Source organism: Bos grunniens, chromosome 19 (genome assembly GCF_055505025.1).
Source record: "Bos grunniens cultivar Pamir isolate PY7600 chromosome 19, Bosgru_T2T1.0, whole genome shotgun sequence".
Classification (NCBI taxonomy): Eukaryota; Metazoa; Chordata; class Mammalia; order Artiodactyla; family Bovidae; genus Bos; species Bos grunniens.
The window spans coordinates 13,633,624-13,659,521 of NC_141183.1; the positions used below are offsets into that span (position 1 = coordinate 13,633,624).

At 55.0% G+C, this 25,898-nt stretch overlaps 2 protein-coding genes across 24 annotated transcripts in view; one reads left to right on the forward strand and one right to left on the reverse strand.

Annotated features, from left to right (window-relative positions):
• The window catches only part of TBCD (tubulin folding cofactor D), a 148,834-nt gene extending 137,605 nt beyond the window's left edge, over positions 1 to 11,229 (forward strand). For 4 of the 6 annotated variants that reach the window (XM_086356807.1, XM_086356809.1, XM_086356810.1 and 1 more), the window contains 5 exons: positions 865 to 942; positions 3,308 to 3,397; positions 3,791 to 3,878; positions 4,808 to 4,914; positions 6,804 to 7,035. In XM_086356807.1, the coding sequence (XP_086212933.1) occupies positions 865 to 942; positions 3,308 to 3,397; positions 3,791 to 3,878; positions 4,808 to 4,914; positions 6,804 to 6,963 (523 nt within the window). In that variant the 3' untranslated portion in view covers positions 6,964 to 7,035. Of the gene's footprint in view, positions 1 to 864; positions 943 to 3,307; positions 3,398 to 3,790; positions 3,879 to 4,807; positions 4,915 to 6,803; positions 7,036 to 10,984 lie in introns of those variants that run through there. The other 2 variants (XM_086356808.1, XM_086356813.1) reach the window with 1 other exon arrangement.
• The window catches only part of QTGAL (queuosine-tRNA galactosyltransferase), a 128,011-nt gene that overhangs the window by 8,226 nt on the left and 93,887 nt on the right, over positions 1 to 25,898 (reverse strand). For 4 of the 18 annotated variants that reach the window (XR_015147399.1, XR_015147398.1, XR_015147396.1 and 1 more), the window contains 4 exons: positions 21,562 to 21,697; positions 21,390 to 21,458; positions 20,873 to 20,947; positions 13,497 to 13,601 (listed from right to left, as the gene is read on the reverse strand). Coding sequence is in view for 13 of the 18 variants with exons in the window: in XM_086356821.1 (XP_086212947.1) it covers positions 13,521 to 13,601; positions 20,873 to 20,947; positions 21,390 to 21,458; positions 21,562 to 21,697 (361 nt within the window). In the remaining 5 variants the exon portion in view is untranslated. Of the gene's footprint in view, positions 1 to 6,457; positions 12,303 to 12,343; positions 12,773 to 13,496; positions 13,602 to 15,975; positions 16,072 to 16,219; positions 16,362 to 20,872; positions 20,948 to 21,389; positions 21,459 to 21,561; positions 21,698 to 22,662; positions 22,897 to 25,898 lie in introns of those variants that run through there. The other 14 variants (XM_086356817.1, XM_086356815.1, XM_086356832.1 and 11 more) reach the window with 9 other exon arrangements.

The window sequence follows — 25,898 nt, forward strand, 5'->3', positions numbered from 1 at the left end:
TTCTTGGGCACTCGTGGGCTGTCTGCAGAGCCTCTTTGGTCAGGTGTCTCTCGGATCTTCTGACTTTTTTTTTAACTGGGTGCTTATTTTTAACATGCTGCTGGAGTTTGAGGTTTCCTTACAATGTTGGACGAGTCCTCTGTGAGATGTGATTTGCACGTTTCCTCCCAGTCTCTAGCTTGTCTTCCACACTCCTAACAGTCTCTCTGTTAAGGAGAAACATTTTGTACTTTGATAAACTTGTTTGTATCCTTGTTCTTTTATGAATTGTGTTTTTTGTGTCATTATCTAAGAAATTTCTGCCTGACTGAAGGCTCCACGACTGTCTCTTAACGTTTTCTCCTAGAAGTTTCGTAGTTTGAGTGTTCCGCTCAGACCTCAGGTCTGAGTGGGGTTGGTTTCTGTGTGATGCGACTACAAGTCCAGGCCTGTGTCCCGGTTTTGCCTGTTGACGCCCCGGTGCTCCACGTGTGCAAAAGACTGGACTTCCCACTGCGTTGCTTTTGGGTCATTCTCAGAAATGGTGGGTGTGTGGTCCAGCCTGGGGCTCTTCTGTTCCTGGATGTATTTGCTTGTCTTCACACCAGGATCCCACGGTTTTGATACTTGGGCTCTGCGGTGCTAGCTCTCCAGGCCCGCGCTTTCTTCCCGTCGCTGCGTGGGCTCGCCTTCATCCTTGGTGTCTGCACATGAGCCTCAGGACTGGCTTGTCGTTTCCTGCACGTCCTGCCAGGAGTTTGGTTGGGGCTGAGCTGTTGGCCGTCCAGGGAGGCCCGCGGGGCAGTGGCACTGAGTTTCCCGCGTGCGCCGGTCTGCCCTTCCGCTGTTCTGACACCTGGCATCTCACACTTGCCTTCCCCCCAGGGTGTCCGTGCCGCTGCTCAAGACGCTGGACCAGATGCTGGCCAACGGGTGCTTCGACATCTTCACCGCCCAGGAGAAGTGAGTGCTCCCTGTGCTCTGTGTTCAGTGCTGCCTCAGTGGTTCAGCCTCGGGCTCACCTTTCAGAGAACCGTTGATCAGATCCAGAGATCAGGCTTCTGGGAGATAGTTTCCTGGTATGTTCAGGGTCAGCTTTTATACACACTCTAAGAGCCACCAAGAACATTGGCTGCTCCCGTGGGGGTTGGGGGCTCCTGCTGTCTGTTTGGGACACGGAGCAGGTGGGGCGTTGCCCCTGACGGGGGCCTGCAGTCAGCACCACTGTGGACGGTGGATTGGATGGTGAACGGGATCACAGAGGGCCTGTGATGGTCACGGTGCTGAGACCTGGGCCAGGTGAAGAGCCCATCTCAGACACAGCGGGGCCACTGGGAGGCCGGCAGGGTGGGCACAGGGAGTGGACACGAGGCCACTTCCCTCTCCGCTGGGTTCAGGCTGCTCAGCTGCTGAGCACGGAGCATTGCAGCCGCTGCGCCAGCCTCCCCATCTGCAGCTCTGGCATCTGGGGTTCATTTTCTCCCACTTCTGAGGTCTCTGCTCTCGGTCACTTGATCTCAGAGCCCCCCCTAGGCTGATGGTGACAGTCGTTGAGGGTCATATTTCTGGGGGTTCTTCCACAGCGAGGGCAGCATCCTTGTGCTGAGCAGGGTTCGGGCGAATCTCTCAAGGCCTCTGGCCTGCAATTTGAAAAAGAGTGGCACCGGGTTCTGCGCCAGTCCCCTCTGTGTGCCCGCCACACCCCCTCCACAGGCAGGAAGCTAGGCAGCTGCAGGCTCGCCCCCTTTGCCACTCAGGCCTCGGTGGTCCCGTCCTTTGCACTCTGCCGTCTTGAGTCTTGTTCACTGTCACTTCCTCCAGGCGGGAGTGGATCTGGTTGGTCCCTGTTGCTCTGCCTTTGCTGAGACTCTCAAGTGCTCTTTTAACATCGAAGGGTTTCTCCTTTAATTCGCTGGTGGTGCAGCCCAGCGTGTCTGTTACGCCTGCTGTTGGAGCAGTGGCCTGTGCGTGCACGGGCTGTGCCATGTGATCCTGTGTATATCGCACAGCTGGACTTGCCAAGCGTTCTGTTTCAGATCTTAACCTATTTTCCTGCTTTGAAAATTTTCAGACTGAAATGGTAGGAGAAAGCAGCACTCCAGGTTGTCAGGCTCATCTCCAGCTGGGGGTTTGTGGCCGCTGGTGCTGGAGAGGAGCAGCTTGCCAGCAGATCTCTGTGGGTGTGCGGGCACGAGGCAGCCAAGGACTGTGGGCTCCTGGGCAGGCCCCTGGGAGGGCACAGTGGTTCTCAGACAGGAAGGCTGGATGGAGCAGGCGTGGACCAGAGAGGCCTGGGGGTCGAGTTGGAAGGCTCTCCAAGCAGATCAGGATGCTGTAACAAATACCACGGCCCGGGTGGTTGAACACCAGAAACTCATTCCTCCCAGTGCTGAAGGTTGGATGTCCAAGTTCAGCAGAGGGACGTGGTCTTCCCGTGTCTTCAGGTGGCAGAGAGACCACCTAGAGACCACGTCTTCTCTTAGCCCACTGATCCCCTATGGGCTCCTCGTCAGCCTCCCAAGGCCCCACCTCCTAATGCCCTCACGTTCCAAGTTAGAACTTCAACGTAGTAGACGTGACCATTCGGTTCATAGCAGAAAGGTTTGGTTTAAGGTGCTTATAGATCTCGTCCAGAGGAGATGGATCATCAAGGCTGGAACTCAGTAGAAAGTCCTCAGTAAACAGGTGGTGTGTGATCTCATGAGGTCACGGGAGGGCAGGAGTAGACAAGTGGCTGGGGCAGGCACACGAGGAAGAAGGAGAGTTGGGGAGCAGCCACATAGGCTGAGAACAGAAGGGACCTCAGCGTCCAGAACCGGCCTGGGGTCGCGGCTCTGCCGGAGAGGAGCATGTTCCTCTCGTGGGGACCCACGCTGGTCGTGGTCGCCATGGCCTCACGTTCTCCTCGGTCAAGCAGAACTGGGTGGGGGGCGCCCCTGGTCCCTCCTTGACCCTCCAAGAACCTGGACGCAGGAGTCCTGGGACCCAGTCACGGTGCGGTCGTTTTCCTTGATCCTGCGTTGAGCCTGGTGCTGCCATGGCACACGTCGGCTAGGTGTGCAGTGGGGTGGGGGTTCTGGGTGTTCCTGTTACTTCGAGGCCCCACCAGGGCGTGGCCTGCCCTCCTGTTGCGGGGCCGTGGGACAGGGAAGTGTGTGGGGAAGGTGGCTTGTCGAGGACAGGACAGTGGGGCTCTGTCCCCTGCTGCACTTGCAAAGGGGCCAGCTGGGTGCCCTGGCGTGCATCCCCAGGGGTGAGTTGTCTTTGGGGGTGCCATCGGCAGATGCTCCCCAGAAGCCCACCTCCAGGTCTTGTCCTTTCCTTTCAGTCACCCCTTCTGTGTGAAGCTGCTCGCGCTTTGTAAGGAAGAGATCAAGAAATCCAAAGACGTCCAGAAACTGCGGTCCAGCATCGCGGTGTGAGTTCCAAGGAGCTTATTCAGGCGGGAAGGGGAGAGGCCGGCCCAGCAGCTGAGCACAGGCTTGGGGATGTTCGTTCTGATGCTTCCGTGTTCCTGGCGGAGCTGGGGGGCTCTGCCACACCTGCCCACCCTTGGGCCAGCCTCCTAGGCAGGTCAGTGGGCACTGGGTCAGGGAGCCTTGTCATAGAACAAGACTTGATCCCGACCGTGGACGTATGGATGCCCCCACCGACAGAGAGAAAGTGGATGTTGAATCTGGGCTGCCTCCCTGCAGGGAGATGGCCCTGAGGCCTGGGGGTCCTCACAGACAGCACCTGGGTCCCCTGCCCCGCCGGGAAGCGAAGGTGTGGGGCGTCGTGGGTCACTCACTGGAGTGTGGGGTCCCCGCAGGTTCTGTGGGCTGGTGCAGTTCCCCGGAGACGTGAGGAGGAAGGTCCTCCTGCAGCTCTTCCTCCTGCTCTGCCACCCCTTCCCCGTGGTGAGTGTCCCGGCCCCCACATCAGTGCTGGGGGGCGCTGATGCTTCCTGGTGTTGGTGTGGGCGGCCCTCAGTGGAGGGCGGGCCTCGTCACGGTGGGCGGGGCCTCGTCACGGTGGGCGGGGCGTCCTGTGCCTGGTGGCTGCAGCAGCTGCCGTGTGATGGCTGAGCTTGGCCCCTGCCTCTGGGGGCAGGTCCTGATGTTCCCCTGGGGCCCCAGGCAATGGGCCCGGGTGCAGGGAAACGCCCACACTCAGGGGGACCCCTGCCTCCTGGAATCCTGGCCGCAGGTGCACCTGGGTGCCCCACTGAGAATAGGCGTTCAGCCTACCAGTGTCCTGCAGGCTCTGGTTCTGAGGCTTCTGGAAGGCCCAAGCTGAGTGGCTTTACCCCCACCTGGGGCAGCACCTGCCCCACAGCCCCCACCCCAGAGTCAGGTTCCTAGGCAGTCTTCTCTTCCTTAGGCAGAAGAGATACCCCAGTGTGACATCTTCCTAGTGGGGCCACTGGATGCCCCTTTCCCCGTGATCAGAAATGCAGGTTCCAGGCCCTGAGCTGCTGGCCAGGACCTCGGGGGTGGGCCTGGGGGTTCTGAGGGCACCTGTTCCATGAAGTAAGTCCCCACCAGGCACAGCTAGACGAGAAAACAGGTGAGAGGACTGCTCTGATCAGGGGCAGGGTTTAGCGCAGCGTTTCAGCGAGGGCATGTTGGAAGCTGTGCGGCCTCCTCCTGATAAGGGCCGCTGGGGGGCGCGGGGCGGCCATGGCGGTTGTGGCCATGGATCGTGAGTGGGGAGAGGTCAGCTCCTCTTAGCTGTCTGCCCAGCCAGCCTTTCCTGGTTTCCCGGGACTCTGGGCCCTCAGGAGCTGCCTGGCCCCCATCCCTGCTCCCAGCCAGGGTCCCGTCAGCTCTGCTCTCCGTCCCACCAGATCCGGAAGAACACGGCCAGCCAGGTGTATGAGATGGTGCTGACCTATGACGTGGTGCCCACCGCAGTCCTAGACGAGGTCATGGCTGTGCTCAGCAGCACGGCCTGGTGAGTGTGGCCCAGCCTTCTCCCGGGAGCGCGGCGGGTGCGGCACCTCAGCGAGTGGGACCCCGGAGCGTGTCGTGGTCTCTCCCAAAACCCTCCAGAGGTTAGAGGAAAGAGGGGCTCCAGCCCTCGGCTCAGCTCTGGGTTACGAGGCGGCAGTGGCGTCTGGCCGACCCCTCCTCACCCACGTATCTGCGTTTCTGTTGCGCAGGCTCACTTCCTCCCACCCAAGAGGATGAGGAAGGAGAGGGTGCCTCCTGCTCCTGGGGTGTTTGGGTTGGAAGATCCTCGAAGTGAAATTATTTTTTACCAAATACCATTTTTTTAAAGTGAAAAGTTGGGTTGTTCCGAGCACTGATTGGTTAGAGCCTAACTTATTTTTTTGTGGCCACTTTTCCATTGATCGTGTCATGGCTCTGGGCGCCCTTTCTGCAGTTTATTGGGGTTGAAATCACTTGAGAATGGCAGCTCCCGCCCCCTGAACTATGGTGTCAGAAGTGCAGGGAGGCGTGGCGTGGCGTGGCGGGCAGTGTCTCCCTCCGTGGGGAATGTCTCCCTCCCACCCCAGACACTCACTTCCCTCCTGGCGCTCAGGGCCACCCCTCGTTCCAGGTCAGGGCTCCAGGGTTGTTTTAAGCACAGTTCCTGCCATTTTTGTTGGCTCCTTGACTCTTGATGGGTTTGGATGATAGGTTTGAAAGGGGTGTTGAGTGGGGCAAGGAGGTGCTGATGGAGAAGCAGGGAAGGGGTGGCCCATGAGCAGAGTCCAGCGGGCAGCAGTGCAGGATGACGGGGGGTGATGCTTGTCCCGCTCCAGGCACCGCTCACATGTATGCGCACCCTTGGGCATTTGCACGTGCTTCTTCAAGGTGACCACGTTCCTCGTCCCCATTTTGGGCACAGAACCAAAGTTCAGAGGTTGCTCAGGCAGCAGCAGTGAGGCCCCCAGGACTGGGTTCCGTCCAGGTCAGGTCACCCTGCTTACGAGGGAGGGACATGCATCATGTCCTCACGTGGCCCTCCCTCAAAACAGTGACGTTCCTGCAGGGCCAAGCCCTGCGCATGGAGACTGAGCATTGATGCAGCTCCCGCCCCCACCTGGCGGCCCAGCTGCCCCGAAGGACAGGGCAGGGCCTCGGGTTTTAGGGCCTCGTCGAGGTTTCCTTGGGAGACCCCTGCCTCCAGGAGGAGGGCGTTCTGGTAAACATGCTGCAGCCCCCGCGACAAGAATTCCAGAGCAGAAAGCATGGCCCCAGGAGACGGGACGCCTCTGCTCTGTGAGCCGCTGGACAGGGCACGCTTGTCTGCGATGTCAGTGATAACAGCACAGAGGCGTGTCCTCCATGCTTGAGAAGGACTGTGAAGGGAGGGTGACGTGAAGCCACCAGCGCCCGGTGGGCCCCGGGGTCCCCTTGAGCTCCCACACCTGCCTTCCTCTTCTCACAGTTCAGGGCAGAGGGGGCGCGTTCCCAATTCCTTTGCTAAAAAATTCCAGAGGATTTATGGATAACTTTTTTTTCTTATAACAAAAGAAAAACATGCCCAGTTTTCTTTATGGTGTTGCTAAATATAATTTTTATTTTTAATGAAAGTTGTAACAGCTTTCAAAGTCAAAACCCATCTGTGCCCTAGCCCCCATCTCCCTGCTGTCTTGGTGTTTCCTGCCTCTGGCCCCTGGGTGGGGCTCTTTGGGGGCCAAGGGCCCCTCGCGGGGCTCCCTGAGAAAGCATTCAGGAGCAAGGCCTTGTGTGAGTGCGGGTGAGGCATCCTTTTCCCTGATTTCTACCTCATCTCGGGCGTTGGGGTTTCTGCACACCCGACAAGATCTTGGCAGATTTACCTGCGTGGACTGTCCCCACGGCTGACGGTGCTCCCTGCCTTCTCCTCCCCAGGGACGCCGAGCTCCCGGTCGTGAGAGCCCAGCGGAACCGCCTGTGTGACCTCCTGGGCGTGCCTAGACCGCAGCTGGTTCCCAAGGTATCACCTGCCCCTCAGGCCACCTGGGGGACCTGGGGTCCCTTCCTTGTGAGACCTCCAAACACAGCTCCATGAGCTCCTGTTCTGAGTCCCAGGGTCTAGAACATTCCAGGATGAGCTGCCTGCCGCACGTTCCATGTCAATCCCTTTCAGGATCCCAGGAGGCAGCAGAGCAGGACTGTGGGATGGGGGCAGAGCCGAGGCCCACACTCTCCTCTCCCACCTCCCCCCCGTCCCACCAGATGGGCCCACCCTGAGCCCTGGAGCCGTCCTGAGCGATGGCGGTGTTCCTGCTGCTGCTCCCCCCGCCCCACACTCTTCCGCCAGGCATGTCTCACATGTGTCCTGTGGAGCAGCAGCACCCAGGCCTGGCCCGCTGAGCACCCGTCTCCCGCCCTCGGAGCAGCACAGCAGCCTTCCGCTGTTTCCACTGCCCCCCGGGCCTTTGTCCCCCCAGGGCCGGCTGCCGTCCGCCCGCCGAGGCCGCCGTCCTCCGTGGCGCGTGTGCCTCGTTGCTGCGGTTTTCTGACACTGAGGGCTCCAGGCTGCTCTTGCAGCTTCTGTGTCATTGGGAGACTTGAGACTGTTGTGTGTGCTCCTGGAGGGGATCAGGGCTCTCTTTCTTTTCAGTCTGTGGGTCCTGCAGGAGCGGAGGTGGGTCGCAGCAGCTTGGGCTGGGGTCCTGGGGAGGGCCGTGCCCTCCTCCTGTCCCCACCAGCTGTGTCCCTCTGACCTTGGGCACGAACCCTGCTCTGGAGAGGCTGTTGAGGAAGGACATGTGTGCAGGAGAGCGTGGTGTCGAAGCTCTAGGTCTCCGGGCACCCCAGTGTTTGCCCTGGCCACCCCAGGCGTGCGCCTCAGGCTGCCGGAGCACCAGTGCCCAGTGCCCGTTTCCGGTGGACTCGCCGGGCCGAGGACTCGGGCGGGCAGTGCTGAAGCAGACTCCAGCGCGACGGTGCTCCCTGCTCGCGCTCAAGGCTGTGTGGCGTCTGTGATGGGCGCTCCCTGGTTTCCCTGGTGATGGGAACGTGACCACTTTTTCTGAGATCTGAGGTGTTGGGACATTGTCGTTCCTTGCGTGTCAGACCTTTTGTGTTCTCTCCAGGTTGTCCGTCTTTCTATACTTTTGTCTTCAGGGTCCTTTTTCTGGACGTGTGTCCTGCAAATGTCTCCTCTTCCAGGGATGACCTTCTCGTCCTTAGACTTAACATGGTCCTGTTTGGGTATTTCGACCTCCTGTAGGGTTGACAGTCTTTTTCCTAAGAGCTTTACTGTATTACTTTCTACGTTTGGACTACGATCTGCCTGATCAGCTCCTCCTGGCTGCGTGGTGGCATCAGGCCACATGCGTGGCTCCGTTCTCGGATCGTCGTCCCTCCATGAGCCAGCCAGCCTACAGCGCCGGATGCAGGCCTCAAGATGCAGGGAAGGCTCTGCAGTCTCACAGTGGGTCCTGGTGCCCAGTTATCTCAGCCTCACGGTTCTTTTTGCTTCGTGGTCGTCTTCTCTTCCCAGCCCTTGGGTTCGCACCACACCTGTAGGATAGGCTTGTTGGGAGTTGGGCCGAGGTTGCCTGCAGCCTGAAGGTCCATTAGGTGAGAAGTGGCATCTCTGCTCCGAGTCTCTCGACCGAGAACACGGTGTGTCCATCCGTGGACCCCTCAGTGTTTCATGGTTTTTGGAGCAGAGATGTTCATGTCTTTTGTAATTGCCCCACAGTTCTTGGATTTTCCACCCCCCCCCCCCCCTTTTTGTTTCTCTTTGCCTTTCAGTTTAGGAAGCTTCTGTTGACCTGTCTGCAAGCTCACTGATTGTGTCCTTGGCCCCACCTGGCCTTAGGAGGCACCCACTGGAGGCACCCGTTTCACCCGTAGTGCTGGTGGCCCCTCTGTCACTGCTTGGTGACGTCCGTCCCTGCGTGGCCTCCGTGGTGCCCACCAGAGCCCCTGGTGTACTGATCCCAGTTGTGTCAGGCTCCTGGTCTGATAGTTGCAGTATCTCTGATAGTTGCAGTATCTCTGCCGTTTCTGAGTCTGCTTCTCACATCTGCACTGTCTCTTCAGACTGCTTTCTCTTGCCTTTTTGTATTTGGTATGTTTTTGTTGCTGCTGCTGCTAAGTTGCTTCAGTCATGTCCGACTCTGTGCGACCCCATAGACGGCAGCCCACCAGGCTCCCCCGTCCCTGGGATTCTCCAGGCAAGAACGCTGGAGTGGGTTGCCATTTCCTTCTCCAATGCATGAAAGTGAAAAGTCAAAGTGAAGTCACTCAGTCGTGTCTGACTCTTAGCGACCCCATGGACTGCAGCCTACCAGGCTCCTCCACCCATGGGATTTTCCAGGCAAGAGTACTGGAGTGGGGTGCCATTGCCTTCTCCAGTGTTTTTGTTGAAGGCCAGCCTTTCAGGGGAACAGGCATGCGGTGACCAGAATGTGAGGGATCTGCTGCAGCCTCTTAGGGGAACAGGCGTGCGGTGACCGGAGTGTGAGGAGTCTGCTGCAGCAGCAGGTCCGAAGCCGAGCTGCTCCTGGTCCTGGTCCTTGGGAACCACGCGGGAGTGTGAGCTCCTTGGAGAGGCCGCCAGGGCTTCTCATCCTTGGGCCCGGCCACGCTCAGCCACCAGCTGTTCGTCAGTCACCATTTAAGTTTGTCTTCTAGATCTTTTCTGTTTCCCAGCTTTGGGCTGGGGGCTGAGAAAGGTGACTGGTTTTCAGTCTGTGTATGACTGTACTTTGTTGCCATTTTGTTGATCATTGAGAAAAATCTCAGCTTGTCTTTTCAGTTTTCTCAACTTCTGTGATGCATTTGAAGCTGTGTTCCCTGTAGCTCAGCTGGTAAAAAATCCACGTGCAATGCAGGAGACTCTGGATTGACTGCTGGGTTGTTAAGATCCCCTGGAGAAGGGATGGTCTACCCGTAACGCCAGTATTCGTGCCTGGAGAATCCCGTGGACAGAGAAGCCTGGCGGGCTACACAGTCAACAGGGTTGGCAAAGAGTCAGACACGCCTGAGCCGCTTTCACTCACTACAGGTGCCTGTAGGTTTTAAAGTCTGTGGCGTCTTCCTGGCGGATTGACACCGGTGGGAACATTCTCGTTTATCTGTGATGATGCCTCGTGCCTTAAGTCTCCTTGGTGTGATGTCGAGCGCCACAGCGGAGTTTTTGCTTAGTGTTTATGTAGTATATCTCTCTTCGTTATTTCACTTCCAATTTCTGTATGTTCTTATATTTGAGTTTCTTATAAACAGTAGATAGGTCTTACCTCCTTTTAATCCAGTTCAACCATTGTTGGTAGCTTGAGTGTTTTCTCCACTTGCGTTTAATGTGTGATTTTGGCTTTATTGGGTTGGTTTGCCGATTTCTTTTCAGTCGTTTCTTTCCTTCCTTGTCATCGTTGGCAGTGGTTAATGACGTTTTTACCATCTCGCTTCCCCTTCTGTTAACTTCCTGCAGTTTTCCTGCTGTTCTGTTAGGGGCTGCTCGGCGGCGGCGTTCCTTCCTGATGTACTGCACTCAGAACGCGGCACCGCGCGGGGGGCTCAGCTGTGCTGCCCTCGCTGCCCAGGGCCCAGGTGGCCGTGGCGTGCCTTCCATTTGGCCACCTCTCCCTTCATTGCCCTTCGGTTCACTGTGCTCTTAACTCTCCGTTTCTCCTCTCTGTGGCAGTTATTCCTGAGGTGAAGTCTCCCCCACCCCCACCTTCCATACAAGTGTACGGCCCTTGCCTTCTCTGGGGCCTGCAGGCCCCCTCGGGTGTGGGGCAGGGGCAGCCCAGTCGGTCCCAGGTGATGCTGCTGGTGACAGGGTGGCCAGATGAGTGTTGATTCTGTCTCCTCATGTGATGGCCAAGCACACCACCGGCTTCCTAAGGAAACGCGCTTTCAACATTATTAGGAAAATGTTGTAAAGATGGGTGAAGCGGTGGGGACAGGACAGTCACCCTCCACACCCGCTCACTGTGCAGAGGTGGTGTCGGTCAGAGGGCTCCCGGCACGTTCAGGGAAGTAGCACAGATGCAGTTTCTGCAAGAAATGGGGCGCAGGGGCGGCTGGGAAGACAGCACTGACCGGCTGGCCCTGTCCCGTGTCCCCCACAGCCTGCTGTCCGCTGAGGCCGGGCCCGGAAGCGAACTCGTGCCTGCCTGGCCGGGAGGAGGAGCCTGGGCACGGTTGACAGATAAGATGCAGACGGATGGCAGCCTGGCTGGTGTGTGCGAGGGACCCGGTGTCTGTTACCTAGAGGTGGCATCTCCTCACGTGCGTCCTGCGCCCGAGCGCCCTGGCCTGTCGGTGCTTCTGTCCTCATCCCCAACCCCCGTTTAATAAAATTCCCTGCTGAGAAGCTCCCCGCCTGTGTCTGCCATTGGTGCCAGCAGGGATGTCTGGTCAGGGAGCTGGAACCAGAGAGGCGTGTAAGGTCCCTCCCCACCCACCCCCCTGCTGAGACCCACAGGGAGGGGTGCCTGGGAGCACAGGCCTGGGGAGACCGGCTGCAGCCCCCCAGCTGTCCCGTCACCACGGCCGCCGTGCCTTGCTGGGCTTGGTCTTACTCACTGACAGGCTCTAGAAGACTCACACTTAACGTCAGATCACAGGGCAGAGAAGGCGCCACGGCCCGGGGTGGGAGAGGGTGCCTGCTCCAGGCCCTTTTGCAGGGCCTGTGAGGGGTGGTGTGACAGTGTCTCCCTTACCCTGTTCTGGCATCCCGTGCACGCGGCCATCGCTAGTCACCTGCCTTCCTGTGGCTTTGTTCAGTCGGAGCTGACACTGTTTTGAATGCTACGGGGACCAGTTTCATCTACACAGGGGAATTGTGGTGGTAGCTCAGACCCCGGACTGGAATGGTGTGGCCGGCAGCTTCACAGCTGTGCCACGTGTGGCCTCCAGGAAGTGGAAGAACCGCACGGTCTGTACCTTTTTCCCATCTGTCCAGAGTGGGTGCACACTTGGGGTTTGTGAAGCAGACAGGCTTCTTCCCTCCACGCAGGCCTGTCCAGAGGCCAGCGTGCGTAAAGGTTCCCCGCCTGGGCACTTGCGTGGCCGGGGGTTCGGCGCCTCCCTTGCTGCCTCCGGGGCTGAGGTCTGGATGCAGCAGAGATGTGGACGGACAGGTGAGGATGTGTGAGGCACAGCCGTCGGGCCAGGACGGCGCCGCTGCTCCCGGGCCACAGGACAGACTGCCTCTCGCGGGACGCGTGGGGCCGTGTGGACTCAGCCTGCGCGGCAGGAACAAACAGGACCCTGGGGGCACAGCTGCCCTTGGTGCACAGCTGGTCTCCAGTCTTCACTGCTGCCACTGAGGGCGAGTAGCTGCTGTGGGGACTGTTCTGTGCGTCGCAGAATATTTAGCCACAACCTAGATGCCGGCGGGAGCTCCTCCCAGTTGTGATGACAAAAACACCTTCAGGCAGATTCCTGCAAACAGTGACCACGTGACAAGAATAACAGCTACTGTGTGGATTTTTCAAAAGCACGTAGGATTTTAACAGCAGCAGCAGTGTGAATACACGCAATTTTAGGTTTAGAGCCCTGTGGCCAGAACACCAGTTCTCCTGCCTCTGCCTGCCACCTTTGTATTCTGTGAAGGGTCTTCCGAGACCCTCTGCACACAGGGACCGCAGTGCTTTAATCACCAAGGCTGGGAATTCCGACCAGACGTGGCTTCACAACGCGGCCACTCCTGATTATTCAAGCCCCTTTGACCCTCCTCAGAGCCAGGAGTTATTGCCTCGTTCATGTGAACTGTTAGGGCAGGGCCTCCATCCCTGAGTCATCACTCTGGCATCGATGACACTAACGATTCAACACGTCGATGATTTCTTCTTGGATCAAGGAGACAAGCCCAGTGGCACCAGCATCACCTTTAGGGGAGAGCCACTGGGCTCCTGAGACCGAGAGACCAAGTGGAGAAATGGGCAGTGCCCGGCCATTTCTCAACTCAGGACTGCTGTAGCTGGGGGCCCCCAGCGGCCAGGACGTGGTCAGAACTGCCACCTTCCCCAGTTCTGGTCACACCTCCAGCGTAGGACCAACCAGAGAAAGAGGCGCTCCCCTGCCCACTCACACCCGCGGCCCCTGCCAGGCACCACGGGCCTCTCCCTCCCCTGCCCAGGTATCTGCCTCACTCAGAGAGGGGCTGACTCCCCACCGGACAAGCATCAGCGCACAGCCTCTGTCCCCTGGGGGGCCTCATCCAGACCCACGTCTCTAACGTAGGCTGACCCCCACAGAGCCACGCATCCACCCAGACCGCACAGAGGGCAAAGCTGGGAACAAAGTGGGCGTTGGGGTTCGTGGCCATGGGGAGCTGGGAGTGACCAGTACAAGCTGCTGGTGCCACTGACGTGAAGGATGCTGCGGAGGGCGTGGTGGGCAGCCAAGCCCCTGCCCCCAGCAGAGGAGCTGTTCCGGGTCTTAGTCTGTGTGTGTACATGTGTGGACACGTCAGAAATACACGGCGGGGCGCAGACCACACGTAGAACACTGAGCACCCTCTTGGTGAGTGGGGTTTGTGGGGCATCTGGGCACCACCCGCCACATGCATGTGGGGCCCTCCTTCCCTGCTGGCCCTCAGCCCTGGGCTGCAGCTGCTGGGGGCCTCGTACATACCTGGGAGCAGCTGCCACGGGTCTGTCAGCTGAAGTGAAGGAAGTCCCGGCCCTCCTGCAGGTTCAGCGACCTCAGGTTGTCCTCAAACGCGCCCCCTGTGAGGTCCTGTGGGAAGAGCGACAGGTCAGCTCTGTCCAGCCTGCGCCGGGGACCCCAAGGTGCTCCCTATGAACTCCTGTTCCACGGCTGAGAGGACAGAGGGGCCTGAAGGGAATCCCCTGGGCACTGTGTCTCACTGGTCACCAGGGAGATGGGGGGCAGGGGGTCCTCTGAGGGGCCTCCACCCACCCTGCCTTTGGCCCCCCGCTGCAGGTGGTGGCTGACCCACCCCGGGGACTCAGGTGAGGTTCACATGGGCAGTCCCTTTCACTCATGCCTGGGTCCAGGGCAGACCCAGCTTCCCCGCTCCTGACTTGATCCCAGGGTCTCTGTGATGTCCCCCTGCCCCATGCCTTCCTCGGGCCACAGGTGGGAGGCGGCCCGGGAACAGAGCCTGTGACTCTACAACCAGCTGCAGGCAGAACCCTTCCTACCCCCCACCCCAGGCCTGTCCCCATGGCTGTGACAAGCCGTGGCCCTGCAGGAGGCAGGCTCCGCCCACGCCTGCCCTGGGACCTTGCTGGCGCCCTGGGACCTGTCTGGCACGGGACTCGGTGGTCCGAAACCCTTCGGCCAAGCCTGCCTGGTGGCCACCCCATGGATCCCCAGCCCTCCTGTGTGGGCCACAGCAGGTTTGGGGACATGCTTGCAGGCACCTGTCCTTCGTCCCAGCACCACCTGCCGGGTTCCCTCCTGCCTCCATAACCAGCAGGGCAGGCGTCTCTAGCAGGACGGGGGAGGGGTGACCTGACAACCACGTCCCTCCCATTGGGTGTCACCTCTCCTGGGACCCCACATGGAGGCGCCCCCTTGTCCTTGGCCGTTTCTGCAGCTACTGCTATTACCTAAGTTTTGCTAGAAGCATTTGAATGGAAACCATTCTACCTGGAAAACAACTGGAATTTCCACATTCTGTTCTCTACTTGCTGCCTGGTCTCAGCCCCCCTTTTCTCCTCCCGTTATCTCCAGTTTTCAAAGGAAACACATGTGGGTTCAGGGCCAGCCCGGTCACAGACCTGGGTTGATAGAGGGGCCACCGGGCAGGCAGGCCCGTCCCTGACCTGGGGAGGGGACTGACTTCACAAAACTGTTCAAGTTAGATGCTTCCATGAGTGGACAGACCTCCTTAAGACAACAGAAAGGTCAGACAAAACCAACAAGGACGAGAACCCAGAGGGTACAGGGGACTTCTACAGGTCATGAAACACACAATCCCATAGACGAGCTGATCAGAAATGTCAGGGGAGGAAATCCACACACCTGATGGGGGAAAGGTCTCAGCCTTGCCAATGATCAGACAGAAACGAACCCCACCGTCTAGCTGTGGGGCCTCGGAACCCTCCTGCCTCCAGGCGTGTCCCCTGGCCTGGCCACTCCCTAGGCCTTGTCTAGCAAAACAGAAGACATGGCCATCCCACAAGCCGAGGACAGCAGTCAGGACCCTCCACACGAAGCTCTGGTGTGACGCCCATGGCTGGATCCCACAACACCAAGAAGAGAAGAGCTGGCCGCTAGCTTGATGTGGAGGAGGCCGGACCCCAGAGGACACAGCCGACTCCATCACACAAGCCAGGACCACGCACTCCGCCTGGAAGGACTAGCTGAGAAAGTATGAACCACAGAACCAGGCAGTGCTGGGGGATGGCTCATCATCTATTAAACTGTGCGGCAGGTTCTGGAACAAATGCCTCAGTTTTCTTCAAGGGCAGGTGGTTCGTATTTACGCCTCTGTTCTGGTAAAACTACAGATGCAGCTGATAGGCCACACTTTGGCCATTTCCTAAAGGTGTGAAAAGTTCACAATAAAGTTTATCAAAGAAAAATGTGAGAGGGACTTCCCTGATGGTTCGGTGGCTAAGACTGCACACTCCCAATGTAGGTGTCCTGGGTTCGATCCTTGGTCAGGGAACTAGATCCCACATGCCGCAGCTAAGACCTGGCACAGCCTTGAAGAGTAAACAGAAGAAATGCGAGAAAAGTTCTAAAAGAATAATGAAGGAAGACTAGCTGCACTCGGTGGTGAACATTATAAAGCTACAGTCAGTAATGATGCAAAGCAGACAGATCAGTAGAAAAAGGCCAGGACTCCAGAAGTAGCTCCACATACACATTCATACCTCACACACAAAGATGGCACTTCCCAACAGGCAAAGACATGGGCGTCTCACCAAACGATGTGGGGACAACTGAGGATCCTCATGGAAAGAGAAAGTCTTTATAGCAAAATAAATTCCAGTTGTATCGAAGATATAAGGAAAATACCGGAGTCTGAGGACCAGACTTAGATAATGTTTTTATAAAGTTTCATAATGAGGAATGATTGTCTTAGAATGAATAAGACATCTAAAAGTCTTAAAAGGAAAAATTATTTTGACTATACCGGAATAAAAAATTTCCAAGTGGCCAAAGATACAAATTCAGTCAAATGGCACAGAAGAATCTGCAGCTCTTCGCAGACAGTGGTTGGTTTTTGTTGCTATATAAAGAAAAATACTGAGACCATCAGAGAAACAGGCCAATGCAAAGGATAATGTACCAAGGGGAAATAAAGATGATTACGAATGTGTGAAGAGACGCCCTCCTTACCCACAACATGACATTGCTGGTTGGAACCATAAACTTACTGTTTCTCACCAGCAGCTTGCAAAGACGGGACGTCGGGTCCCACTGGAGAAGGGTCACTGGTGGGGGTGTAAACTGGCTCAGCCTCCAGGGACGGAATGGCTGGTCTCATGGCTGATGGCGGGCATGCTCGTTGACCAGCACCTTTCAAACATTTCTCCTAAGTGTGTAGCCACTTGAGCAAAATTATGCGTATATAAAGATATGTAGCGTTATTTCTAACAGCAAAGAGTAAAAATGGCCTAAAGCTACATCAGTAAGTATTGGGTTGGCCAAAAAGGTCTGCAGGGTGATAACATTCTGTACATTTTCTGTAATATAATAACATAATATCTGGGTAATAAATGTATGAAACATCTGTATAATTGAGTGGGATGCAGATATTTTTAGGACGAGGGACATGATTCCCCCAGAAGCTCCTCTAGCCAGCAGTGAAGGAGGCGTTCCTGCCGGCACAAGGAACCCTGGACCTGAGCCCCTAGAAACACGTTACCCCACAAGCCAGTTTTGGCAACAAAGAAGTCGCAAGAAAGCGAGGGAGACGGAGGTTACCACGGGTCTGCATTCCAGCACACAAGCATGAAAAGATAAAACACACCTACAGGGCAGATTTCAACACTGATGGGATATCTGGAAATTTGGGGTGAGATAGTGTTGTTTGGGTAGTTTTTTGTTTTTTTTTTAAGCTTTTAATTTTTTTAGGAAACAATGAAGAAACAAGGCTAGAATCTGCCTTGATCGCAGGTTGGGGGAGTTGGGGCTCAGGACAGCAGTTGGGGCTCAATGCTTTGGCTGCATGTGCTGGAAAGAAAGCTCCCTTCATGGTGAAGGCAAGCACAACAGGGTTAGGCGGCGCCAGGGGCTTTATGTGGAATTAACTCCAAGATATACCATTAGGTGAAAAAGCAAAATACAGAATAAGTATGTACAACATGCTGATGCTGGTTACACACACACACACACACACACACTCTCTCTCTCTCTCTCTCTCTCTCTCTCACGGGGGCAAGGGTTTGACCCCTGGTTGAGGAAGAGCCTTCACGCCGTGTGGTGTGCTGTCTCCAAAAATAAAAATCACTTACACGTCTGTGTTTGCGTTTCTGCCTCTGGACCCTCCAAAGGCACAGAGCAGGTGGCGGGACGGGAACAGTGCTCCCTCCCCACCCAATGTCTGCTCCCCAGGGAAGGTTTGCATGGGTGGGGTGTCTGCTTCCTGGCTATTGTGGGTCCCTGAGAAGTAGACCCTTAAGAGAACCCATCTTCTTTGAAAAGTTAGGTATTGTCTGTGTATAGTTTTAAGTTTTCACGTTACAACTGCTCTTTTCAGCCCCATCATCATTCATCCAGTGTCCCTGGTAACTTGGTACATCGCTTATCTTGGTCTCTCAGGAAACTGCTTTCAAACCAGGAAACCCAAGACCAGGTGGGTGAGGGCCACAGGAGCAGCGAGTCCGTCCCTGTGCCAGGCCCCAGAAAGCCATGCCCCTGACCCAGTGCCGGCACCCCGTGGAGCCCCTGCTTCTAGTAGACACTCCATGATTACGTCATGCGTTACTGTGACGGGCGTCTTGCTACAGACCTAGCCCCTTGTTGGCTTTCACAGAATAAGCTGCAGTCATGGGGGGGAGTGGGGGCGGGTGGCAAACAGCCAGCAAAGCACTGAGGCCCTTGGCCAACATCCTTGAGCTCTGACTGCTGCCAGTGACCACGAGAGTCTGGAAGCCAACCTGCCGCACATGAGCCTCCCAATGAGAGCGTGTCCCCGGCAGGCTCCACCGCTCTCACCTGAAGCTGAAACCCACCTGTGGTGCCTGGACCTCTGACCCACAGAAACGTGAGGTAATAATAAACATGTGTTGTTTAAGGCTAAGTTTGTAGCTTGCTATATAGTGTTAGTTTAATAACAGGTTCAACCTGGCAAACAGTCTGAAGAAAACCTCAGGGTGACAGGTTGGGACTGGAGCCATCTGGCCACCTGGCCCCGGGACCGTCACTACACGGCCACCAGCAAAAGTATGAAACTGGCCCCTGCTGACCCCACACACAAACATCAACTCAAAATGGGTCCAAGACCTAAATGAAGGAGCAGAAACCATAAAACTCTTAGAAGGAAGCACAGGGGTAAATCTTCATGACCCCGGATTGGGTGCTGTTTTCTTAGCTGTGACACCAAACAGGAGCAATCAGATTTAAAATAGATAAAATGGGGACATCCCTGGTGGTCTAGTGGTTGAGAAATTGCCTTCCAAAGCAGGGGATCTGCATTCAGTTCCTAGTTGGGGAACTAAGGTCGTGGGGCGACTAAGTCTGCCTGCTGTAACTGTCGAGCCCAGGTACCACCACGAGAGATCCCACAGGCTACAAGCAAGACCAAACCCAGCCAAAAATAAACAGCATTCTTTAAAATTTGATAAAATGGACTTTGTCAAAGTTAAGCACTTCTGTGCACCAAAGGACACCATTAAGAGAGTGAAAAGACAGCTCACGGGGTAGGAAAAAACTTTTGCTGAAGCATCTAATCGGGGACTTGAACCTGGAACTATAGAGAACTCTCAGGACTCGATCAAAAGACAACTTGATCAGAAAATGGGCCAAGGACTTGAACAGACAGTTCCCCAGAGGAGACAGAAAAATGTCTAACAAGCCCATGAAAAGATGCTCTGAGTCCTCAGTTGTCAGACACAAATCAAAACCACCATGACAGCCATGTCACCCACCAGGACAACTGTGATGAACACACACGTCACGAGGTGGGTGAGGATGTGGGAAACTGGGACCTCTGGGCGACGGGTGGAGCGTAAGTTGCCCCAAGACCAGCGATTCCACCGCAGGTCTGTGTCTGAGAGAACTGAGAACACGCCCCACGGAAATCGGACCTGAACTGAGTTCACGTGGCCGTGTTCAGACTGACAGAGCCTGTTGTGCCCCTGAAGCTGTGTCCTGGTCTGCGTGTTCAGCTCACCCGTGGTGCAAAGTCACCAACAGCAGTGGGAACCTCACCTCTACGGCCTCGCAGCTTCTGTGGGGCTGGAGCCCAGCCACGCGGGACCAGCTGGTGCTCTGAGGCCACTCCCTGCACCAGGCTCCTGGGCTCAGCCTGTCCTCCCACCCACTCTCCCAACAGTTGGGTGACTTCACCACAGCGGTGCTTTGAGTGATGAGAAGAATAGGGATGCCCAGCCTGTGCTCCAGCCCCGCACGGGACCCCCCGTCTGACCAACACGCTTCAACACCCCCCATGTCAGCTCGAGCCCCGTGGGAGCACAGCCTCAGGGAAGCAACATCCCCCATCAGCGTGGGCTGCCCTGGCCGGTCTGGGGGACCCCTGGACCACAGAGTACACCGCACTTAGAAGCTGTGAGTAGCGCTGCAGTGCAGAAGGAGGCACAGGAGGAGGCCTGGGATCTTAAAACCAGTCACCAGCAAAGGGCTCTCCTTTCTCCGGTGCCCTCCACGGGCTTGTCCACTGCAGAGCAGGCCACCTTTGCTGTGAAAGTGTGTGTGGGACCCATGGGCTCCCCAAGTCCAAGACTCAGCGAGCGTCTGCACTTGAGGTGAGGGTGAGAGGCGGGTCCTGCCCGCTTCCCTGCTGCTGTTGCCTAACTGTTGAATGAACACTGCCTCCCTTCTGCAAAAGCCGCTGCCTCCAGGAAGGCCTCTGGCCTGCCACCCTGGTTATTGAAGTTCCAACCTCAGAGGCTGGAAGCAGCCGCCTGTGTGCACATCTGTGCACCGTGGCACGTCCCCAGGGCACAGCACAGGGCCCTGCTCACTCACCCACCACTGCCCCCCGGCCCCCGGGGACACTTTTGGGCAGCCCCATCCTACACGAGCCCAGAGGACTGGCCCCACAGTCCAGGTGGGTTAAGGACACTTTACACCTTCATCTGTGACTATCTTTCTGACCACAAGGAGGAAGTTCCAAAATGGGGGGACACTAGAAGTGTTCATCATGAGAAAAGCTGATAAATGTACTGTGTTAAAAGTAAGTTTTTCTGGGAATAACCTGTGAAAAGACAAGTCACAACTTGTTGTTCAGAGAAAATGTGCTGAACACCAGTCAACCAAGGGCCAGCACCCTCGATGCCAGGCTCCCAGAAACCAAGGAGAAGAGACGGGCAGGCCAGCTGGCTGAGGGCTCCAAAGCCAAGAGAAGGTTGCCATCACCAGAGCCCACCAGTGGGCTTCATGATGGAAACTCGCATACCAGGAATGAGACCCCCACGAGGAGAGGGTAGTTCAAGGACCCAGCTCGTACCCTCCATGCAGGAACCCAGTGTCCAGTCTGGAGCTGAGAAACAAGCACCTGTCCCGTGCAGCCGCAAATAGGAAAGGCGAGAGTGTGATGGAGAAAACCGCCAGGACGCTGGTCACCCAGTGGGTGTGCGCGTGCAGGGCCACACGGGTGCAGCTGGGCAGCCTCGTGGGAAATGCAGCCTGCTTACGGGGCACTGCCGCCTCCCCGACACCCCGGGCCTGGCTGGAGGTGGCCCTGTTGTTCCCGTCCCCGCCCCCATGCAGACCACCCTCCTGCCCCCACGCCCAGAGCAGCGGTTGCCTCCTGCCATCCTAGCCCACGCCCTCCTGGTGGATACGCCATACTACCTGACCCTGGGGCTGTCCTAGCCACACGTGGGAGGAGAGCTGATACTCACCAGCTTCACGCAGATGACAAAGGGTGGCCGTGCAGCTCGGAAGTGCAGGACTGGGATCCGGGGCTTGGGCCTTTCCTGAGAGGAGAGGAGGGTCATGGGCTGCCCCGTGTTGCTCCCTGCTCCCCCACAGCTGCCCTGTTCACAGTTTGACACCCTCAGATGGGCACCAGGGCCACAGCCGGACCCAGGACTGGATCTGCTCCCCAACACCCTGGCCCAGCCATCGACAGCTGCCCCAGGACTCCCGAGGCAGGCAGCGGAGACCCAAGCCTGTGAATAGCATCTTCAGTGGGGCTGGGGGCAGCGGGGGGCAGGCACAGGGGCCCTCTGGGGTCCTAGAGACCCCGGGAGCCTGGGGGCTGCCTCTGCCAAGCCTGGCAGCTATCTGGGCTCAGATGGCCTTTCCCCAGGAGGAAGGTTCTGGGTAGTGTCTACTCAAAAGTCCTGGGATGGCACCCAGCAGTGGGCCAGGTGTGGTGTGAGTGACTCCCGGGCGGGGGTGTAGGGGGGCCTGCACCTGAGAGCCCTCGTAGCAGTAGAAACCCTTTCTGATCTTGTTCTCGTCCACGTCGCAGAAGGCAGCCACCTGGGAAGGACACAGCACACAGCCTCAGGGGCAGCGGGGGCAGTGCTGCCTGACAGGCAGGGATGGGGCTGGGGCGGGGGGTGGTGCAGGGGCAGGCCCCCACCTTGCGCTGTGAGCCTGCCGTCAGGCTGCGGTAGAGCCGGCGGCCCTGTCGGCCCGCGTTCCAGATGGTGAAGGTTGCCCAGTGGGGCAGGGCCTGCTCTTCCAGGAAGCGGACACGGTGGGCCCAGATGGTGGTCCTGCGGGGTGAGGGGTGGGTGAGGGGTGTGAGCCAGGAGGGCAGGCCTGTGATACCCCAGGCCTTCCTCCCTGACCCAGAGCCCGCCCCACAAGTGCCCCTGGTCTGGGGCCCAGGTTGAGGCTGGGGGAGCGGCAGCGCTCCAGCTGTTGGCTGAGTGGCTGAACCCAGGAGCCTGGAAGACAAGGTCACGTTCCTTGCTCCACATGGGCCCTCAGACGTGCCCAGCTCATGTCCACGTGCTCAGGAAATGTGGGGGATACCAGGCACAGGAGCCCAAGGGAGACCTGGCCACCCTGGTGTCCAGCACCTGCCACTTTCAGAAACAATGAGGCAGAATGTGCCACCAACATCACTTTTTTTAAAGAGGGAAAGTATACTGTTTAGAGGACATCACACGTGGTCAAAGTATAAAGAAATGGGTCCTGTGGAAAATAAACTTCCCGCTTGGGACACCAGGAAATGGAACCTGGGAGATGCAGGAGATTTGGGGAAATGGGTGACTTCATCTTAAAGACAATTCCTCCATGCCTCTGGCTGTTGGAAGTATTTCATAGTGAAACTGTTAAGTGATATAAATGTTGATCATTCTCAATTTAAAATGTAAAGGACAAGATTCAGGGAGCCTCTCATAGGGCTTTTGGGGAAAGACTTTGAAGGAGTTCAATTATTGACAAGCCTGAAGGTGTAATTAGCGCTCGCTGCTCTGTGAGGTTTTGCTGCTCAAAGACTTTAATCCGACACAGAAACTAACATGAGATCACCTCTTTTACACTGTGGGTGGCAAAGCCTCACGCTGCGAAAAGAGAAGAGTCCTGGCATAAAAGACTTATCGCATGAGAACAGGAGGAGGGTGTGTGTGGCACGAGCCATCTGGCCGGACAGCTGCCCCCAGGTACACGGGCACACCATGGAGAGGCGCGGCGGGCCACCACCAGGGTCGCCACAGACCCGCCTCCACATCACCTGCTTCACAGCAGCTAGTACGAGGACACACGCACGTGAACCTTCAGGAGACAGTGGAAGAGATCCAAGAGGCCCAGGCATTTCTTAGCCCTGCAGAGCATCTAAGGTGTCCAAGCACTTCTCAGCTCTGCAGAAGACTTGTGTCCAGAAAAACTGTCTTTGCATTTTATTCACCCAGCGTTTCCAACTCCGTTTTGTGGATGGTGGGAACGTGGTTACTTCCCTGAGGTATACCTGCCAGACAGTTTGGTAATGTTTAATGAGATCCACATAGAATAAGAGCAAGGAGCTTAGGTATACATACAAGTCAGGTGGTTATGACAAACATGTACCCAGGTCACCCCCAGTCCTATCAAGAGGTGGGGCACCTCCATCACCCCAGGAAGTTTCTGCTACCTCCCTCCCCTGAGGAGAACAGTCTCGTTTTTGTCCCTGTGGACTAGTTCTGCCTGTTGCAGAAGTATGTGTGCTTTTGTATCCGGTTTCTCTTACTAATCATATACATACATACATATACATATATATATATTTTTTTTTACATTAATCCTGGTCTGGCAGGTATCAGTTGTTGAGCAGTGCTCCGTTATAGCGGTGCTTATCGATCACCTGCTGACCGGCATCTGGGTTGCTCCCGCTCTTGGCTGCTAATAGAGAACTCTTGCTCAATTCATTCATTTCTCATGGATAAACACCTAGACATGGAATTGCTGGGTCATGGGGCAGGTATTAATAAATAAAATAAGGTCCAACAACTTTCGAGAGAGGATGCACCATGTTTACACTCCCAAGAACAATGAATATGTGTCTGGTGATCCACGTCCTCCCCGTGATTTGGAATTTCAGACATTCCTTTTAACCCTTCCAGTGGGTGTGCAGAGGTTAGTTTTCATTTCTCTGATAATAGTGATGAAACCTTTTTCATGGACTAATTGGCCATTTATATATTATTTGTGAAGTGTCATGTCCATTCAAGAATTAGCAATCCCACTGCTGGGCATACACACTGAGGAAACCAGAAGGGAAAGAGACACGTGTACCCCAATGTTCATCGCAGCACTGTTTATAATAGCCAGGACATGGAAGCAACCTAGATGTCCATCAGCAGATGAATGGATAAGAAAGCTGTGGTACATATACACAATGGAGTATTACTCAGCCATTAAAAAGAATACATTTGAATCAGTTCTAATGAGGTGGATGAAACTGGAGCCTATTATACAGAGTGAAGTAAGCCAGAAGGAAAAACATAAATACAGTATACTAACGCATATATATGGAATTTAGAAAGATGGTAACAATAACCCTGTGTACGAGACAGCAAAAGAGACACTGATGTATAGAACAGTCTTATGGACTCTGTGGGAGAGGGAAAGGGTGGGAAGATTTGGGAGAATGACATTGAAACATGTAAAATATCATGTAAGAAACGAGTTGCCAGCCCAGGTTCGATGCATGATACTGGATGCTTGGGGCTAGTGCACTGGGACAACCCAGAGGGATGGAATGGGGAGGGAGGAGGGAGGAGGGTTCAGGATGGGGAACACATGTACACCTGTGGCAGATTCATTTTGATATTTGGCAAAACTAATACAATTATGTAAAGTTTAAAAATAAAATTAAAAAAGAATTTTGCTTATTTTTATTAGATTTTATTTTTTGGTGGTAGAGGTTCTTAATATATTCTCTATACTTGTCCTCCGCAAGATACATAAATTATGAATATTTTCTCCCAGTCTATGGTTTGTCTACTTATTTTTCTAATGGTGTCTTTTTAGGAACAAAAAACTTTGAAGTTCGATTTGTCAAGTTTTAAATGGCTAAAGAGTCTGGTGTCCTAACAAATGTTTGCCTATCCCAAAGTTGTGAAGATATTCCCTGATGTTTTCTTCTAGAAGCTTTATCATTTAACTGCTTCTATTTTTACATCTAAGCCATCTAGAATTAATTCTTCAATAAGGGGGTGAGTTCTTTTTTCCATATGCATATCCATTTGTTCAAAATATCTTTCTTTTTCCATTGAATGCCTTTGGAGACTTTGTTGAAAATCAGTAGTGAATCTACTTCTGGACTCTCTGCTCTGCTTCACTGATACGTATTTCTGCATTTATGCTACTAATACATTTTCCTGATTGGTGTAGCTTCAGAGTGAGTCTCAAAATCAGGCACAATGGATCCTCAAATTTTGCTCTTTTCAAGATTATTTAGGCCAGTCTGGGTCCTCTGATTTTTTTGTGAATTTTAAAATCAGATGATCGGTTTCTACAAAGAAGCCAGCTGGGACTTTTACAGGGGTTGCACTGAATCTACAGATCAATTTGGGCAGAACTGATGTTAACAATACTGAGTCTTGGGATTTCCCTCATGGTTCAGTGGTTAAGAATCTGATGCAGGGACACAGGTTTGACCGCTGGTGTGGGAAGATTCCACAGGCCACGGGGCAACCAAGCCTGTGCGCCGCTTCTGGGCCTGAGCTCTCGACAGTGCAGACTGCAGCTACTGAGTCCTGCGTGTCCTAGACCCCGTGCTCTGCAAGAAGCCTGTGCATGGCGACTAGAGAGCAGCCCCCACCCGCCACAGCTAGATAAAGCCTGCATGCAGCAACCGAGACCCAGCACAGCCAAAAGTAAAATAAAAAAAAACCAATAATGAATCTTCCAATCCATGAACGTGGTATCTCTCTCCATCGATCTATTGTATAGGTTTTAATTTCCCTCAGCATTTTTTGGAATGGATTTTAGCAGCTAGAGCTATACTTTGTTACACTTACTTAAAAATATTATATCACTGATGTCACTGTACATTTTTTAAACTGCATTTTTTTTTCAATTGTTTTATTCCAAGTCTATAAATTTGTATCTTGGAAGACTATGTTATTGGTTTTGATTTCCTATGAGACACAATCATGCCATCTATTGATACAAATGATGCCGTCTTCCTTCCACTTCCTAATGCTTGTATCTTTTCTTCTCCTGATCTTACTGCACTGACTTCCCTTACTATGTTGAATAGAAGTAGTGAGAGGAACAATCAGGAGATCGCTTCCTCCTGATCTTAGAAGGGAATGCTTTCCGTCCTTAATTATTAAATATAAGGTTAGTTATAGGTTTGTGTAGATACTATCAGACTGAGAAAGTTTCCTTCTATTTCTAGTTTGCTGAGATTTTTTTAAAAAACCATAAAGGGATATTGAATTGTTAAATGTTTTTTCTGCATCTATTGGGCTGTGTGATTTTTAT